Genomic DNA, 20,270 nt, shown 5'->3' on the forward strand with positions numbered 1-20,270 from the left:
GCTCTAAGGGACTGATAAGCAATGGTGCGTTCACTTGTATCTTTCTTTGCATAGATACAGGAGTCAGTAAATATGTATTACTATGTAATATTTTATGTTTATGGTTCTGGAAATCAAGTGTTTGATTAGCTTTAATAGAGTCTAAAGCATTCTAGGGGTAGAGTTGCTTTAATTGTTGCAAAAAAAGTATGTTTTTTCTGTACAATTTTAGAAAATCTTCCATCATGCATGTTGTGAATAATGACTCGATAAAAACACAGATCACAGTTCATATTTTTTCATTGCTTTGTATCAAATCTTTGTGTATAGTGTGTGCTCAGCTAAGTCAAAGCTGAAAAACATACAACAAATACACTGTGATCTTATTTAGCCAAAATGGCATTTTCCAATTTTTTCCTAAATTGCTGTTCCAATTTCTTATTGATTTTTTAGTAAGGGAAAAACGAATTTGGAAAAATAATAATAATAATGGATTTAAAATTGTATCTTGTATCTATGTACAGTGTTCTGTATAGGTGATGTATTTTGAGCTGTAGTTTAAACAGGATTTAAAATGTTTTGTTTGCAGTTAATCAGTGCACAAATAAACACTGAAATCAAAGACTTTGTGTACAGTTCATTAAATAACGTTTTTTATCCACTATATATACTATACCCTAATCTGTTTAAAAAAACTCATCTTACATCTGTAGACAAGATGAGAATTATTATGTTACATTTTGTATACTTTTAATGACATGCACATTTTCCTCCATTTTGAAACTGATTTGCTATAAAATCAAATTTGACTAAACAGATTTTTTTTGTTTTGTTTTTTGTATAAAGGCCTGAATACAAATGCCAGTTCTCATGGTGTGCACACTGGACAGATAAACACATTTCGGTAAAGAGCCCTCTGTGTCCCAAGATAAGACAGCACCAAACAAAATGTCTCTGGTGTCAGTTCAGTGAAGGAATAAATAATGTTTTAAAGGACTGAATGACGTCACGGTTGAACTGTGTCCCATGTGCTGTGCACAGACACTTTTAAAGATGAACGAAAATTACGAAATTAAATGATATTTCTATTTACATGTAATAAAAATGTTGTTGATTTTTATTTTTTAATTCGATAATCATTTATTTTGGTTTGGTCGTAAACCAATAGAATGTCCTTCAGAGTTTAAAGATTACTAGGAGAGTTTAATTTAGAGATGATTAATCTCTTTGCTGTCCAATGACTGTGTATAACGTGTCTTTTCAGTGCTAATGAGGCGTGAACGGGCAGAGCTCGGCCGAAAGCGTGTACATAAAGCCAGATACACCCATCTTAATCCGTTTAGCTTCAGCTGTCATTATGACCAATCATCATGTCATGATCAGCATGTAGCTACTAAACTCGAAGACACCACAATGCTTTTAAAATTATTAGCCTACTAATAAATTAGGCCGCTTAAGGTCAAGACATTGTTCATTTTATTTTATACTATTTGTTCATATTTAGTGCAATTATATTGAATCTAACAAATGTAAGTTCACAAATGTTTGAATGAGAAAACCGATGGTAGGCCTACTTGAATAGGCTACATGTAGTCTAAATGGTTGCTTATTCACGCAAGGTTTTTAAACCTCCAGGGGGCCACAAGGAGGTGCTATATCTATGGAAAATTTGAAGGGGAAAAGTATTTTAATAACAGTTCTAGTCTTCATCTTTATAGGCAGCTGTCAAAATGTATCATATGTATTATATAAATGTATTATAGTCTAATACCCCAATGCTGAGTTGTAAATAGCTACACCACAGAATAGACATCTTATTAACTCTTTCCCCGCCAGCGGTTTTTTTTTTAATGTTGCCAGTCACAGCAGCCAGCATTTTTTTGTGTCATTTTCATAAAAATGTCATTCCTTCCCCCCAGAATATTTTGTTGTATGAATATCTAAACATGCAAAATATCAAAAGAAAGAATTCATATAATTTGCTTTAAAAAAAAAATCAACACTTGAATGTGGGTAAGTTCAATAAAAAAAAGCAACATTTTGAGCAAAAAGCTGTGAAAATCGCGTTTTTGTCAAACTAGGCCTACATCAAGATCGGATCAGAACGATGATCAAAACAGGAGTAGATGCGTCCATCGACACCTCCAGTCATAACAAACCACTTCCTGTGTCGATATTTCAATGTTAATTAGGCCGTTTTGATTTATTTGCTGTTTATTGTTGATGATCGCTTTATTTTTCATATGCAGCTGCTTATGAGATTGCTCGTTTCTGCTTCTTCTTGTGTTTTGATCTGGAGATACATTAGGCTACTCGCCGAGGGGATGTGTAGGCCTAGCCCCCTATAACAGTGAAAACACGTTAAGCCGTAAAAACTCGTCAATAATAATATTTCAGTCATTTGTTTTAGATGTCTGCTTACAGCTAATAGGCTAGTTTAATTCTCGTAATAATTGAATTACTATTTCTGTGCATCTTTATAATTAAATTAGCCTATTGATCTTTGTTTCACCGTGTCTAAAACAATGTGACGCAAATTCACATTACCTGTGCATTGCCAATGATGATGTTCTATATAATCTTTAGCTGACGTTGCAGTTTCCCTAATGGCATGGATTGTGTTTTTAATGGATGTGTGAACAAAAGACGAGCCCCTCCTTCCACAGAATCAGAGGATTCAAGGAGAAGGGTATAAATACAAGTTGAACCTATCCTCAGGCAAAAGCTTCACTTGAACATTTCATGATACATCCATCTACCTTAACCTCTCTATTTACCACAATGCAACACTTCAATAACCAGGCAGAAAATCAGCTGGGCAACACAGTATCGTGCGAGCTGGATGACTTTGAGAAAGGAGCCTGGGTGAATCAGGCCTACAGTGGCTCTCCTGCACCCATCAGACGCCCCATCAGCACCATCTACAACCCTCAGCCCATGTTTCACAGTTCTTTGGAGAACATGAACCAACTGAATCTGCCTAACCCCTATTTATCCGAGGATAAGGTGCGAACCCACCCCACTGAGGAGAAGTCGTCTGGATGCTGCTCCTTTTTCTGGAAAGCCATCAAAGGTAAGGGAGGATCCATGCATCTTCCTATTTTCCATGATATGATTATTCTAGATTTACTTTAGCACTGTTACTTTTATTTATTTATTATTAATAATTTTTTATTCCATTTTTTTTCCAATTATTATTATTATTATTCCATTTTGTTTGAGTGTTGCTAATATTGTTTTTTTTCCCATTTATTATTAATGCAATAAAATAGCCTACATATTTGTATTATTTAATATGGAAATATTAGTAATATATTCAGTTGTATTATTTTAAAATACTTTATAAATACGTAATAATAAATACATTACTTAATATTATTGTCAGTTAATGAAAAAAAATACAAGCAAATAAATATATATAAAAGTGATTGTTTCGGTTTGGTAGGACTGTGGGGAACAGCTCTAAGAAAAGACACAAAGGAGAATCCTGAGCTCAATGTCAAAGCAAATCTCAAAGAACTGTTCATCTACATTGTGTTCCTAGTGGATTTGTGTCTGTGTAAGTATTAGGTCGGCTGTTTGATATATTTATCCCTGTCTGAATGTACTGTTTTTACCTGTTAGGACCACCTGTTGGAGTTGAAACCACTGAATGGATTTATTGATAATGGATCAATATAGAGCTGCACTGTAAAAAGTTATTTTCACGAGTTGTTATCACAACTTTTTTTCTTGTTAATGTGGTTCAGAAAACATATTTTAAGTTTCTGTTGATTAAACCAATCTCCTTCTTTCTATTAACTCAATGTCAATGTCAACTCAAAATTCTAAGGTAACCACGTTACTAACTTAAGTTAAACCAACAATTATTTTTTTTACAGTTTGTAGCTGTGGATATTAAGGTCATAGATATATCCATTAAAACATTTGCATATATAAATGTAAAACTGTTCAAATGTCATTAGCTTACTCTTTTGTCTTTTTGATCGTACTGGCTGTTATCTAATCCCATGGTTTCCCATTATCTTGTTCTCTATTATGATCAGAGATGTGTATCATCAGACTAAGTGCTTGTTATAAAATGTCCACTGCTCCCCTGTGTTACAACGCAGCATTGTCCAGGGGAAAATTAGGCCTGAAAGGAACACAAGCGGGACGCTGCTGTCTTTTACTGATAAGAGCTCAGGTCAGGCAATTGAGGCTTTGTCTGTGCTGGTCACATTGTTCAAGAGAGCTATTTGTGTGTGTTCAAACAAATAACCGTCCCCTCATCCCTGGCCGCAGCATTCGTGACGTGAGCACTGCTAATGGATGAAACTTCAATGAATTGATGTCCTTTATCTGTGTGGAGGGTGAATGGTGTAGCACGTCTGTGCAAAGTTCAATAAGTGATGTGATTGTTGTTGACTGATTGCAATCATGTTCTCATGCAGTGACCTATGGCATGACCAGCAGCGCCACCTACTACTATACAAAAGCTATGACCGATCTCTTTGTGAATATACCGAGTGGCAATGGATTCAGCTTTTACTACATCAGCAGCGTGAATGACGTCTGGACAGTGAGTTTTAGCAGATTATATTATTCTGATGTGAATAAAAATCAGGGTTAAGGTTTATTTATCTATTTATAATATTACATTATTTTAATTATAAATATTGGTCTTTCCCTGGTATTTTTTAAAGTACAATAAATAAAGTAGGCCTACAATTTATTCCAACACAAATTCCAAGTTTTGAATGTTTGGATATATTTACTTATGACTATATATATGTATTAATAATAAATGGTGTGTGTATATATATATATGCAGATAGATAGATAGATAGATAGATAGATAGATAGATAGATAGATAGATAGATATATGCAGATAGATAGATAGATAGATAGATAGATAGATAGATAGATAGATATATGCAGATAGATAGATAGATAGATGCAGATAGATAGATTGATATATATATATAGATAGATAGATAGATAGATATATGCAGATAGATAGATAGATAGATAGATAGATAGATATATGCAGATAGATAGATAGATAGATGCAGATAGATAGATTGATATATATATATAGATAGATAGATAGATATATGCAGATAGATAGATAGATAGATAGATAGATAGATAACATACCTATCTATATCTATAACATATCTATAGATAGATAGATAGATAGATATAGATATTTTTTAACATTTGGTAATAAATGTATATAATAATTAATAATAAATGTTTGTTTTTGCCTGGCTAATGTTTCTACATTCACTTTAGTACTGTTAGCTATTTAGCTTTTTTTTAAATATTCCAACACAAATGTAAAGTTTTTGTTAATGTTTTTTTAACGTTGTATGTAATTAATTTGAATATTTTAATGTTTTAATTGCTAATACTTTTTTATATGTTATCTAAATTATTTTATGTCGTTTTAAGTATATTTAATTAGGAATAATAAAAAAAAAATATTACAACAGTCAAGTTTTTGCTAATGGTTTATTTGATTTTAATGTGTTTTATGTACAACATTTGAATATTTTAATGTTTAAAAATAATATATATATTTTATATAATATTAATAGTTTTACGTAGTTTTAAGTAAGTTTATTTAGTATTGACATCATAATAAATGTTTGTCTATTCGTGGGACAGATCCAGTACAGTAGCCTATTTAAGTCCCTCTTGCTATGATTTTTTCTTTAATCTTTGCAGTACATGGAGGGCCCGTTACTTGACAGCCTGTACTGGACTAAGTATTATAATGACGAGCCTCTTCAGAATGAAAATCAATCCTTCATTTACTACGAGAACTTGTTGTTAGGAGTCCCCCGCATTCGACAGCTCAAAGTGAAGAGCAATTCCTGCAATGTGCACAAAGACTTCCAGCAGGAGATCTCCGAGTGTTTTGACGTGTACAGCGACAAGAAGGAGGATGACATCAGGTTTGGAATGATCAATGGAACAGCGTGAGTGACATTCATGATTAGCAACAGTCATATTTTTCTCTTCGGATGTTGAAATGTGTTTATTTATTAAATATAATCGGATTATTCTTCAGCTGGCAGTACCACACAGAAAAGGAGCTCAAAGGGTCAAATCACTGGGGGATACTGACCACATACAGCGGAGCGGGATATTACCAAGACCTGGCAAAGACCAAAGAAGAGAGTGCAGCTATCCTGAACGACCTCAAAGACAACCTGTGGCTCGATCGTGGAACTCGAGTTCTTTTCATTGACTTCTCTGCATACAATGCCAACATCAATCTCTTCTGTGTTATAAGGTACTTGACATAAATCAAGATCGTATATGCAGTTTTTGCATTTGCATTTTTAGTGCTGTCAAATCGATTAATCACAATTAATCAATTCTAACATAAAAGTTTGAGTTTATATAATATGTGTGTGTATATTATATATTATATATATATTGCATATAAATATATATATACGTATGCATATACATACTGTATATATACACACACACACACACACACACACAAACACATATATGAATATTATATATATATATATATATGTATACATATATACACATATTATTTAAACAAACTTTTATGTTCGAATCGATTAATCACGATGACAGCACTATTAAATTTATATATTTATTATAAATTATTTATTCAAACAATAAATATGAAACATATAAAAAAGTTTTCAATATATAGATGAAATAATCTGATGTCATTTTGTTATTGCATTATATTATTTATAAAACAATAAATAACAGTTTTCTTCTTTGTTCAGATTGGTGGTTGAATTTCCAGCTACCGGTGGAGCAATTCCATCCTACCAGATCCGTACTGTAAAGCTGATTCGTTACGTCACCACCTGGGATTTCTTCATCATCGGCTGCGAGATAGTGTTCTGTGTCTTCATACTCTATTACATTGTGGAGGAGATTCTGGAATTCCGAATCCACAAACTGTCCCATTTCAACAGCATCTGGAACATTCTTGATCTAGTGGTGATACTGGTAGGAGGAAAGCAGATCAAAACATCTGATACATATTTGAAATACTTTTTTTTGTAGCTATAATAATTCAAATTCATCATATAATTGGTAAACATTACTTGACAAGAGCAGACTCTAATAGTAAATGTGCTCTTTTTTAACAGCTTGCTGTGGTGGCAATAGTCTTCAGTGCATTTCGGACCATCAAAGTGGACAATCTACTTGGAAACCTTCTAGAACAACCTGACATCTACGCTGATTTTGAATTTCTTGCATTTTGGCAAACCCAGTACAACAATATGAATGCAGTAAATTTGTTTTTCGCTTGGATTAAGGTAATTTTTTATTAAGAGGTTTTTAAAATGGCATACTGTGAAGGTGGAGTTTCAAATCTGGTCACCCTTTGGGCCGGTTGCATAAACTGCCAAGACTAAGTTAGCCATAAAACTTTTTAAGTCAATTACATAAAAACATCAATTTGGTCTAAGTTAATTTGGTCCGGACCAAGGGCGAAAAATGATACTATATTATATATTTTATAGCCTATATTATATTATTTAATTTTTTTACATACAGTGCGCTTATTGTCTATGTTGCATGGTAAACCACATTATCTGCTATTGAGGTGAGATACAGGTAACACCGTGTCTACATCGAAAGCTAATAAAACCCATTATAATCTGTGATGCTGTCTACACTGGACGTGGAGCGGCGCAACACGACACGACAAATTACCGACAGCATTTACAGGACGTCGGCTTTAATGCTTCTCATTTACTTTGAATGGGTGTTGTCGTCATGCATTGCCAAACTGAATTGTGGGTTCCATTGCGTTGCGTCTCGTCACTGGCATTGCTTGTGGCAGAAGTTGAATTTTTTTTAAACTTTTCAAGCCAACGCAGGCATCATCCAATCAGATCGCCTTATGCAAATACCCTAGCGTAGACGATAGCCCACTGCGTTCATGCAACAAGGGAAAGTAATGTGATCAGCTGTTGTCACTATGACGGTCGCGTCAGCACCGTTTATATACTGTCTATGGTCAGACTCAGCACCAAGCTTTAGACCTCAAGTGTCAGGTGTCGACGCCCAGTGTGAATGTCAAGTGAATCAAGTGTAATTAAAGGTGTAATTAAATAAATTAATTACAGCTGTAATTACCTGCAGGTATTTTTTTTACAGTACAATGTAAAAAACATGTATGTACACAGTAAGTGCATTGCATTAAATTATTAATTTAAATGTTAGTTCATTCACAGAAAAAAGGTACAAAAAGCTGTCACTGGGGCGGTACCCTTTCACAAGGTATACCGTTGTACCTAAAAAAGTGCATATTAGTACCTTAAAGGTACACATTGCTACCAAAAGTGTTAGTACTTAATAGTACGTAAAGGGTACTGTCACAGTGACAGCTCGTGTATCCTTTTTTTTTAATAAGAGTGTACATACATAGCAGTTAAAGCCTGCTCTTTAAAATAAGTGACCTGTTTTGATATTATGATGGCTTCAATCTCTGCAGATCTTCAAGTACATCAGTTTCAATAAGACGATGACCCAGCTTACGTCCACTTTGGCTCGCTGTGCATTAGACATCTTCGGATTCGCCATTATGTTCTTCATTGTGTTCTTTGCATATGCTCAGCTGGGTTACCTGCTCTTTGGAATGGAAGTAGAAACATTCAGCACATTTAACAAGTGCATGTAAGGATCTTTTTTTCTCTCTACATATTGTTTATCATTTATAACAACATATTGTTTATCATTTTTTATGCTGTCAAAAATATGAATTTCTGATTTTAAAAAAAACTATTTTTAATTAAAAAAAAAAAAGTAAACTATGGAAAATAATGTAAGTTCTTTGCATTGTTTCTCCACTCTGCAGTTTCACACAGTTTCGGATCATCCTTGGAGATTTCGATTATGACGCCATTGACAGGGCAAACAGAGTACTTGGACCAATATACTTCTTCTCCTATGTGTTCTTTGTCTTCTTTGTGTTACTGGTGAGTTCTTCAGACGTATATAATTTGCTTACAATTGTTTGTTCAAAACCATAAGTGCCTCTTTATCTATTAACACGATGAATTGCCATTAACAGAACATGTTTCTGGCCATCATCAATGACACATACTCTGAGGTGAAGTCAGAACTGGCTTCTCAGAAAGACGAGTTCCAGATTTCAGATCTCATCAAACAGGTAAGTCATCCTAGACTGGAGCATACAGTGGATACGTCTGCAAATCTAGTACATTTATGTGTGGAAAACCGTGTAACCTCCACGAAAACCAACACTGTTGTGTTTGCTTTGTTTAAATGCATGTGGGGAAACTACTTTAATTACAGAGTTATGCAAAGACCTTTATGAAACTGAAACTTAAAAAGGAAAAGATCTCTGATGTTCAGAAAGCCCTGGATACGGGCTCGAGTGAGCTGGAGTTTAAAGATTTCAGGGATGCTTTGAAAGAGTAAGTCTCAGGTGAAACACTAACACATTTATGTATAGTAGCAGCGCTGATGGTGAAGAACTTATGTATTCTGGTTATGTGTCCCACATGTCAGAATGGGCCATGCTGACCATGAGATCTCAGCCGCTTTCTCCAAATTTGACCAAGATGGGAACCAGACTTTGGACAAGCAGGAGCAGGAGATAATGAAACAAGAGCTGGAGGAAAAAAGGGTGTGTTTAGTTAATGTTTCTAAGATGGATTTTCATGTTGACATTATTCTGATATGGATATCTATATTATTTTTGTATTTTCAATTAGGACGCACTCAATACAGAGCTTCGTAATCTTGAAAACAATGTTGAATCTGCAGAGGACCACAGAAAGAAGACAGTTCCTCTAGAGGACTTTCAGAGGTTTGTGTACAGAAACATTGTGTCGCAAACTCTTAGTGTCAGTTAAACCTGATGTTCAGGGATATTTTTGTATTATTTATATGCTGTATTGTATTTATTAATATTTTGGTAACAATATATTTTTTTAACATTAGTTAATGCATTAACTAACATTTAGCATTTTTTTTGTACAGCGTTTTTATAACCTTTTTAATGTTAGTCAATAGAATTATTCATGCTCATGTTAGTCACAGTGCATTAATAAATGCTAACAGATACAACTTTTGATCTTAAAAATGTATTAGTAAATGCTGAGATTAACATTAGCTGAGATTAATAAATGCTGTTCATTGTTAGATCATGTTAACTAATTTAGTTAACTAATAAATTAAACCTTATTTTACTAATTGAATTCTTTTATTTTCAGTTAATTTTTTTGTTTAATTAATTTTGTGCTTTTGTAATTTTTTATTGTATTGTTTTTTATTATATTTTTTATTATACATTATAATATATTTTGTGTTATATTTGTCTTAAATTTATTTTTATTTCAGTCATTTAATTATTTCTCAATATTTTAATTAGTTGGCATTCTATGTTATTGTTGCTTTTCTATTCCAGACTTGTTCACAAAGTTGCTCAGCTTGAAAAATCTGTGACCACTATAATGTCCAAACTGGATGTTGTTATGGAGAAAATTAGACTTCAGACATTCAACACAGAAAACAGAGACATGGATAAGCAGACGACCAGAGAAGATGTGAGTTTTTAGTTCTATAGAACTATAGCAGAAGATTGTACTTAAAATGATTTAAAATAATATATTTAATAAAATACAAATAAACAACAAATAGTTTTTAAGAATATAATAAATATATATTAAAAACAGGAATCATGGATGTATTAGTCGATATGTAAGCCATGCTGCTGTATTGTGACAGGAATCAAGACCGGCTTCTGGAGGGAATATTCATGTTAACCTGGAAAGAGTCTTGGCTCAGGGACCACCATCCTGGTCATTAGCTGGTCCCATGGGGAATATGAGGAATCGTTTGTACCCAGATGTAGGATGGCCAGTCGTCACCGAGAACAGTAGTTCTGCACGCCACTGATTCATCAAAACTGACAAACAAATAGGCTTAATCTAAGCCTGATCTGCAGATATAGACTGAGAATATGACAGTAAAGAGGGAGGTATTACTGTAGAATAGATGTAGTACTCTATGTTACCAGCGGCACAGAAATCTGCTTGTGTCTCTTCTCCATACTGACTGTTTAACATGCAGTAAATGTGGCTTTTATGAGAGGGAATAAATAGCAATATGATTGACGGTCTGATTATATTTCACTTTAAGGCTTGATTAATGTTTCTGCACATTGTAATTGACGTATTGTGGTGTGTTAAATACATTCCCTATAGCTTCTGTGAATTTTTCGACTATATCAGGCCACTAACTATTCTTCTGACCTTCCTCCCTGTTGATGACTGAATTGTCTTGATTACTATTGGTTCTTGTGAAACAACTTCTGTACAATTAAGCAGAAATGAATCATTAAAAACCATGTGATAATTTAATCTCAAAACTTTCTTTTCAATTATATATGGAAAGTTTATTTAGCTAAATTTAGTGAGAATAGTCAGTTACATTTGAAATATATAAAAGCGGTCATCAAAGTGCAATGTGTATTAATCTATGGAACGTTATTATATACTTGAGACATTTTCCTTAATCTCTTTCTTTACTTTGATATGAACTACTTTTAAATGCTGTATTTTATAGTGAGAAGCATATCAGTGTATACTCAACCTACTATAGTTTTATACACTAATCTTGGAACAATATTACTAATATATTTAAAAAGATATATATTTCTCTTTCTCTTTTCTGATTAAATTAAATTAATAAATAAATAATTGACATTGCAAAACAAATGGTTTTATCATTTACTATGTTGAAACCACACAATTTTTCTTTAGAAAAAACAAAAGTGAGAAAAAATTTCTTGTCCAATGGTTCATTTATTGACACTCATTTAGACTAAAAAGAAAACTTGAAATGCTAAGTTGTATTCAAACATTTCTGCCTTGTACATTCAATGCTTTGAGCAACCTCAATATTACGGTTTGAAGCATGCGATTCCTTAACATCCCCAGGAGGGGAAAAAATCCAAACCTCATCTCTGGCTACTCAAAAATGGCACGCATATTTGTTAAAACAGCAAAAGGACAAATTTACAGTAGGTTCTAAAATAAATCATACAGCTCTCTACGAGGGTCTCAAAGTGTAAAACTGAAATTTGTGTGACTGAGCAAAAATTAAGGCTTGCTTGTAACTGTCAGTCACACATGTAACGTTTGTCTAACATACGCTGCTTAGTTCTGCAAAGGTCTGTCAAGTAGAGCGCATGCTTTGAAACCCTTATTCCAGGCCAAGATATCAAAAGATATTTACAGGTATGGCCATCATGACCCTTTCTCCATAGTGAACGGGAGAGATTTCACTGTCTGTAAATTGGAGTAAAAAGATACATTATACACACCGTATCAAAGAGCTCTAGAATCTGAGGAGAACAGGGAGCTAATGTGGATTAAATATACACCACTGCACATAGAAATTCATTTACACGTCAACATTTACAAGACACAGGTCCAATGAACCCCCAAAAAGTGCCTTTACTTACATTTGTTTGCCATTTGTTGTTTTTGTACAAAATTTAAAGTCCATACTGCAATGAACAAGCAAACGCATGATCAGTAGAGAGAGAGAGAGAGAGAGAGAGAGAGAGAGAGAGAGAGAGAGAGAGAGAGAGAGAGAGAGAGAGAGAGAGAGAGAGAGAGAGAGAGAAAGAGAGAGAGAAAAAGAGAGAGAAAAAGAGAGAGAAAAAGAGAGAGAGAAAAAGAGAGAGAGAGAGATTTAGGAAAATACTTAGTTCAAAAAAACATTTACACCAAGGGCTTTTTGCAATGTACCTGTGAAGTTCCTGAAGCTGGGATTTAAGGGAAAATCAGCAGTTTTCCTCAAGATATGCAGTAAAAAAATGGTGGGGATACAAGAGATATAATACATCTCCAATTCCACTAAAACAGGAACAAACCATTCAGATTTCCATTGAAGGCGATCATCTCAATTGCCTCTAATCTAAATTTGCATCTTTACAATAAAGGATTCCTCCCCATCCAAAGCTTGTAGGGAAAAGATGATGTGCACCTTTGAGTTTATAGTGTGTGTAATAGAGAACGAAGATCGGATCACTGTGTCTGGTACCCGGCCATGCCAAAGTTAGCCTGGTTCATCACTTGGCCAGGCTGAGCCTGAGAGGGTTGTGTCCCAAAGCCTCCCACCCAGGCAGGAGACTGTGATTGTCTAGAGCAGAGAACAACAAAAAGTGGGTGTAAACATTTTCCTACATGGGCACTACACTCAACACAAGTAAACCATGATAACATTACACACATAAAAATACATGAAAACTTACTCTACACCAAATCCTTGCTGATTCCATGTTTGTCCGTACATTCCATAGGATGGCACTTGCCAGCCATTGGTCATGTACTGACCGTATTGTTGAGGATTGCTGTACATTTGATTCCAATGTCCCCACTGACCGTACTCCATCTGTGAAGGGGAGCATCAGGAACTTGAGCTTGACCTTTGTTAAGACACTGAAGATGAAAAACACATGCTGGCCTGCCTATCTATCTATCTATCTATCTATCTATCTATCTATCTATCTATCTATCTATCTATCTATCTATCTATCTATCTATCATAGATTCAATGCCACATTAAAATGAGATTAAGATTAATAATACTACTAATAAAACAAATTCACAAGCACTTACCGGTTGGACATTTTTGGCCATGTCAGGTGACTCTTTGCCCCAGTAGCACTTCACAACATGCCCTTCGATGGTGGTACCATTTACTGAGACGATGGCATGAGCAGCACTTTCATGAGAGGAGAACCTGACAAAAAAATGATATGCTGGTGACTGAAGAAATGGACGAACACAGCAATCCTATGGTTTAGAATAAAATCAGATGGACTGTTTTGGCACCATCCAATTAAATCTTGATATTTCCTTTGAAATTAACAAGTATATGATATAAATAATATATTAATATACATTGTTGTTACATATAATAAATAATACATGTCAATTATCCAAGATCAGGTACGATTTTGTTTTTGAAAAGGCTGCCTTCATTTGATCAAAAATAAAAATCAGTAATATTGTAAATTAAAATAACTGTTTTTACTTGATTCTTTTTTTAAATGTAATTTATTCCTGTGATGGCAAAGCTGATTGTTTTTCAGACATCACTTCAGTCTTCAGTGTCACATGATCCTTCAGAAATCAGTTAAAAATGCTGTTTTAAACATTTGTTCAAAACAGCTGTGCTGCTTAATATTTTGTATGGAAACAGTGATACTTTTTTCAGGATTCTTTGATGAATAGAAAGTTTAAAAAAAACAGCATTTCTTTTAAATGAAAATTTAATGGATATTTTCTGTATTATTTCTTAAAACAATTAAAACAGTTTTACTGACCCCAAACTTTTGAACGGTATTGTAATTAATAACTTGTGTTTTTATTTCTTTCAAAAACTTTGATGTGTAACAAGAGGTTGCCTGATTTTTTGGGAAATCAGTTTAATATTATGCTGATATTTGGTCTTATTGATATTGGTATTTTGCTGGCTTGGCTGATTAAAAGAAGTTGTCAATCCATATTATCTATTTTTTGGTTTGAAAAGAGTAAAAAAAATGAGCAAATAAGCATTGATCTCATTTTGAACCATTTAATTGCAGCTCATATTATTCAACCACAACAAGCAACCATTAACGTCTTACATATTTACAGTGCTATGCATAAGTTTAGACACCCATGCTAAAGTTGACTAAAAAGAGGAATAAAAAATCATCTTTTGGAAATTGAACTTAATGCCTTAATTTAAAAAAATAGGAAAAATCCAACCTTTAAGGACACCAATTTTCTTTGTGAATGAATAATGTATCGTAAATAAATAAATTTTCTTCTTTAAAATACAGGGTGCATAAGTTTGGACACCACTATGTTAAATTCCCATAGAGGCAGGCAGATTTTTATTTTTAAAGGCCAGTTACTTCATGGATCCAGGATACTCTGCATCCTGATAAAGTTCCCTTGGCCTCTGGAATTAAAATATCCCCACATCATCACATAGCCTTCACCATACCTGGAGATTGGCATGGTTTTATTTCAGTTAGCCTAACAGCTGGTTTGATTTGCATTGAGAGATGATCTTATGGAAAGTACTCCATGCCAATCTCCAGGTATGGTGAAGTGTGTGTGATGATGTGGGGATATTTTAATTCCAGAGGCCAAGGGAACTTTATCAGGATGCAGAGTATCCTGGATCCATGAAGTAACTGGCCTTAAAAAATAAAAATCTGCCTGCCTCTATGGGAATTTAACATAGTGGTGTCCAAACTTATGCACCCTGTATTTTAAGGAAGAAAATTTATTTATTTACGATACATTATTCATTCACAAAGAAAATTGGTGTCCTTAAAGGTTGGATTTTTCCTATTTTTTTTAATTAAGGCATTAAGTTCAATTTCCAAAAGATGATTTTTTATTCCTCTTTTTAGTCAACTTTAGCATGGGTGTCTAAACTTATGCATAGCACTGTATTATAATTATAGATGCTTCTACAATATTTTACATTATACATAGACTGTCCACATCATAAACCATCTAAATATAAGACGACTGAAAACATCAGAGGAATAGTTCATTAAATGATACCTGATAAAAGAATAACCCTTCTCCGGGAAAACTCTGATCTCCATTATCTGTCCGAAAGGAGAAAACGTCTGTCGCATAAGGTGTTCTGTTTGAAGAGAGCAGTGTGAGTCACATCACAAAGCACTAAGAGCGAGCATGCCTACTAATACTCAGAACAGGAGATTAAAAGGGCAAATGCACACATACCTGTGAGACCTGACTGAATCCCACCGCAGTACACTGTGCAGTTCTGAGGACTCGATTGGTTTACCACCTCATCAAACCTAAGCTGCTTGGAGCTGTCTGAAATTGTCCCCAATTACAGTCACATTAAATTAGCTAAACTCAAAGACAGTTAGCAAACCAAAGAAAAACAAAGTGGATTGGGATCAGACTTACTTTCTTGCACACTCTTGGGGGCGGGTGGTTTCCGGGTTGCCCAGTTAGTCCGGATTTGCCGTCCACCAAGCCACTGACCGCCCATGTGTACTATAGCATTCTCAGCATCCTAAAAGAGAAGAAACTACAGATTTAACAAACACACGTAAAAGCAAAACAAAAACACAACCTCTCAGCAACACTGCTAGTCTTTCAATAGTTCATCTTTATAATTAGGAGCTACCCACATAAATGTCCTACTTTGCTTTTAAGTACTATTACTAAACTGACTAAAACCTTACACTCAAACAGCAAACTCAACTCTAACAGTCTGACTCATCCCAGTAGATTGAATATCTGTAATACTACAGCTATAATATGAATTGTAGTAAACAGAAATAGAATAACCTTCACTCTGTGTTCCTGTACTGGAGCCTTACCAGTTTGTTATAGAAGGACACAAATCCATACCCCTTTGATTTCCCTGTTGTCATATCCTTCACCACTCGTGCATCCCTGAAAGAAAAACGTAACAACGGAAAAGTCAGTCCATTGAAGGCTTGCTAGAGGATCTAAAAAAGAAAGGAACCACACACACATTGCACTGTACTGACACTGTTACAATATCCTAAGTTATTCTAACAAAGCTTTACACTAACAACTGCATATTCTCTTGATTACTGGTACTTAAAAAAATTATATTAAATAAAAAACAAGTACAAAGTCATGCAACCTACACTACTGCATGTTCTTAAATGCTCCTGCAAACATTGCAACTTTTCTTAGACATCTCCTGTCACACAACATAATGGTCCAATCTTCATCTTAAACACTAGTACTTAATCTCTTATATGAGTAAATGTCATCAATGTCATTACCATGCATTCCTAGTTTGAACTGCTGTCTCTAATTCTACTCAAGAATACATAGAAATATCAAAAGAGAAAAAAAGGAATTAAACGGCATACATGGCCTGTTAACAGATTTCTTTATTTTTCCTGGTCAATTCTTTACCACCAATATGGAGTTTGGGAAGCTGAAAATTTCGAGAAATTAACATTTTCAGAAATTTAGGAGAATCAAACTATCAACACAACTAGGAAAACCATCATAAAACAAATTTACAAGCAAATATTCATGAATTATCTAGGGATTGTTAAAAGTCTACACTACGTCAGCATTAATTGAAAAATATTGCAGTATACAAATATGAAAAGCAAAGAGTAAATAGAAAAAAAATCTACATCTGAGTTCCCAGAGTGCACAGTTCCTTGCTGTTAGCCTTCAAGCTCCTGTCCAATCCTATGAGCATTTCTGTAAAATAACCAGAGCTCTATTAACTGACACTCAGAGCTAAAGGAGACTGACATTTTTGCAGAGTAGCAGTGCATAATGTTTTTTTTGTGTGTGTGTTGACAACTACAAATTTAATTTATGTAAATCAAAACTACTTACCAATTTCAGAAAAGCAGTGAAGTGATGAAAATTTTTAAGGAGCACTTTACAACAGATCGATCTGGGTACACAATATTGACTATACTGCCCTGTGCTTGCTGATAATACTGATTATGGGACTATTACCTTTATCAAGAAGAAATAAAGCTTTAATTACTGACAGAAATGTGACTAAAGTGCCAGCTAATCCCAGCACAAATGGCAAATGTAAAGTAAATGTTCATCTTTGCATCAAATTATTCCTAAAATGAGCGAATATGTTAAAAACTATCAACAACCAAAGGTAACCAAAATAAATAAATCTATGAAATTGTTTCCACAGTTTTAGGGAAAACAGGGGTTAAAAAAAAAGAGAGCACGGTCATGACTCAAGTAACCTCACACCACCACTCAACATTATTCAGACAAAAGCAAAACATATTCCATAGAAAGGTGTGACTTCAGGGAACTTACGAGATTTTCCCAAAGGGTGCAAATGCAGCTCTGATGTCATCAGTTGTGATTTCAGGGCTCAAATCTCCCACAAAAACATGAAAGTGATCTGCAGAAAAATGACATTTAACACAAACAATTACATTTAAGAGTTTAAAAAAAAACTAAACCACAATTAATATAAAAGACAATAACTTACTAGAGGTATCTTTCTTCTGACTGCTAGGAGTAGTCGCCCAATTTACCTTGACTTCCTGTCAATAGAAATACACTTGTTGAAGCCATTACCTTCGGGAACATGATATTCAGGGTGCAACGAACCACAATAAAGACCAAACACCAAACCACCCAAATTTTGTTACACTTGTCTAATGAAAAAATGCCGTAAGATGCACCTTTCCCAAAATCTTCCTTCCGTTCATGGCGGCTAAAGCAGCTGCAGCGTCTCTGTGTTCAAAGAATTCCACAAAGCAATATGGATCATTGCTTGTTTGCTGCAAAACAGAAAATCCAATAGAAGAGTTCATCTTCCTGCTGGTATCGGACTGCTGAGAAGAAAAGCCAGGAAAATATATTATTGCAAAGTCATGGGTATTGGGTGGAAGACTCTGTTTAATATTTTCTGTCATTAACATCATTTTGGTTTGATTTTAAGACATAAGAAAATGTAGGAAATAGTTAGTTTGTTCTAGGATAATTTAAAAGCACATTTATTCCAAATGTAAGAAATTATGATTAGTTAGTTCTAGGATAATTTAAAAGCAAATGTATTCCAAATATTAACATAAATGTAGAGTTTGGCAGGTGTTTCCACACAAACCCATTTACACTCAAACACAGAACATTACAGGGAACATTTGGAAAAACAATTTGTGATGATTTTTATTTTATTTTTTACCTCGGTTATCATTTTACAACTTTTACATGGCCCAATCTGAGTAAATAACTGAAGGATCAAGTTCTCCGTTACATCTCTTGAAAGATTCCCCACGTAGCTGAAAAAGTAGAAAAAAACATACATTCATTTAAAAGATATAAACAGTAATTATAGATTACTCCCTTATAATTTAGCACATATTTTTACACAATCTAGAAAGACTACATTAGATCTACATATGGGTTTTTAAAAAGAAAATAGAACATGATAGGCTATATCACTGATATGACTACAAATTACTCTTAAAACGCCAATATAAACTTGCTGACGCCATAATCTACCCATAACAAAAAAAAAAATCTTCTGAGGTTTTTAAAACTACACACTATAAATGAGCCTAAACTAAAATATTATAAAATGTATATTTGAGTTCATATGGCTATGCAACTAAAAAATAAAACACATATTTCTTAGTGCAGAGATAAAATACCCTCCATGTGAAAGAGTAAACTGATGTTCGGTTATATGTGTATATTTATAGATGAGCCAGGTATAGATCTGACAGCCCCCCTTTTTTAGAGCAAGTGTCATAAGGATGGGAACCCACATTTGCCCTCATAACTGAACTACTGAAAATATGTTACAGAGGTAATCATCCAGTCAAATCAGGATAATTTTTAATCTGACGGCGTTGTACAAAATATAAAATCAAGAAAAGAGAGCAGGCCTGACATTAGATTAACGTTAGGCCTTTACTAAATCAGCAGACAATGACATGACGTTAACTTACTCATTTAAACATATGGATACTGAACAAACATGGTGGTTTATTAATTTACGTATTAACCACATATACCGTAACTTAGGAAATACAGTTCACAGTTAGCTATGTTATTTACATTTGATTGGATTTCATTATTTTGATGTGTAGCCAATTTGACTACGTAGCCGCTAGCTTAGCTTAAGAATGCTACCGCTAAACATGTTTCCCACGCTCGTCGGATGAAGATAAAAGCTTTTCGATCTTTCTACTGTACGAAATGTGAGCGATAGTAAATGACTGAACCCCTGTCGATATTAAACGGTGCTTACCAAAAGCCCTTGATGTCAAAAACGTTTGTAGGACGTCCTATTTGGAGCTAGCTATTAGCTATAACTATGTCAGTGGTGCTAACGATTGAGCGGTTATTCACTGAGCACTGCCGGGATTTGTGTTTTCTGCTACTTACAGGGTTTTTGGGTGGCTCTCGTCGTCCATTCTTGGATGCCGGAAGGAGTACTAACAAAACTTGTTTTCAGTGTCTCAAATGTGGTTTATTTTTAGGATGAACAATACTGGACTGGTGCTACTTTCAATCTTGAGTAGAAAATGGCGGAACCCGGGTAGTCAGGAAGACAGCCACTGCGCATGCGCAGAAGCAGACGATTGATCAGACAGACAGGAAAGGGGAGATTGATAAAAGCGCTTGTGTTACTGCAGGTGTATTATCATGCATGCTTCACAGGTATTTTACTTGATAATGTGACCTTGCATGTTATGTATTTGTATGTTTTCTTTCTGCCT

At 34.3% G+C, this 20,270-nt stretch overlaps 2 protein-coding genes across 6 annotated transcripts; one reads left to right on the forward strand and one right to left on the reverse strand.

Annotated features, from left to right (window-relative positions):
- The first annotated feature begins 2,464 nt into the window (after window positions 1-2,464).
- Window positions 2,465-11,716, forward strand: pkd2l1 (polycystic kidney disease 2-like 1). The gene is made up of 16 exons (XM_079634819.1): window positions 2,465-2,668; window positions 2,782-3,052; window positions 3,425-3,538; window positions 4,413-4,540; window positions 5,693-5,946; window positions 6,039-6,263; window positions 6,745-6,973; window positions 7,117-7,287; window positions 8,472-8,653; window positions 8,835-8,955; window positions 9,051-9,149; window positions 9,296-9,417; window positions 9,512-9,629; window positions 9,718-9,812; window positions 10,413-10,551; window positions 10,733-11,716. Exons 1-16 carry the CDS (start codon window positions 2,591-2,593, stop codon window positions 10,901-10,903), a joined length of 2,517 nt encoding a protein of 838 aa, XP_079490945.1. The 5' UTR covers window positions 2,465-2,590; the 3' UTR covers window positions 10,904-11,716.
- An 841-nt stretch (window positions 11,717-12,557) lies between these two features.
- tial1 (TIA1 cytotoxic granule-associated RNA binding protein-like 1) lies at window positions 12,558-20,133 on the reverse strand. Of its 5 annotated transcripts, XM_079634822.1 has the most exons (13): window positions 19,936-20,028; window positions 18,728-18,824; window positions 18,225-18,377; window positions 18,029-18,083; window positions 17,851-17,938; window positions 17,187-17,256; window positions 16,383-16,458; window positions 15,964-16,072; window positions 15,772-15,867; window positions 15,586-15,670; window positions 13,636-13,759; window positions 13,269-13,408; window positions 12,558-13,156 (listed from the first exon to the last, which is right to left on the reverse strand). In XM_079634822.1, the coding sequence occupies exons 5-13, from the start codon at window positions 17,888-17,890 to the stop codon at window positions 13,042-13,044; spliced, it is 855 nt and encodes a 284-aa protein (XP_079490948.1). In that variant the 5' UTR covers window positions 17,891-17,938; window positions 18,029-18,083; window positions 18,225-18,377; window positions 18,728-18,824; window positions 19,936-20,028; the 3' UTR covers window positions 12,558-13,041. The 5 variants fall into 5 exon arrangements, with proteins under 5 accessions (XP_079490948.1, XP_079490946.1, XP_079490947.1 ...); XM_079634820.1 differs by lacking the exon at window positions 17,187-17,256 and having other exon boundaries at window positions 19,936-20,133; XM_079634821.1 differs by lacking the exon at window positions 17,187-17,256 and having other exon boundaries at window positions 18,225-18,374; window positions 19,936-20,096.
- Between the last annotated feature and the right edge of the window lie 137 nt (window positions 20,134-20,270).

This window comes from Phoxinus phoxinus (genome assembly GCF_949152265.1).
Source record: "Phoxinus phoxinus genome assembly, chromosome: 14".
Lineage (NCBI taxonomy): Eukaryota > Metazoa > Chordata > Actinopteri > Cypriniformes > Leuciscidae > Phoxinus > Phoxinus phoxinus.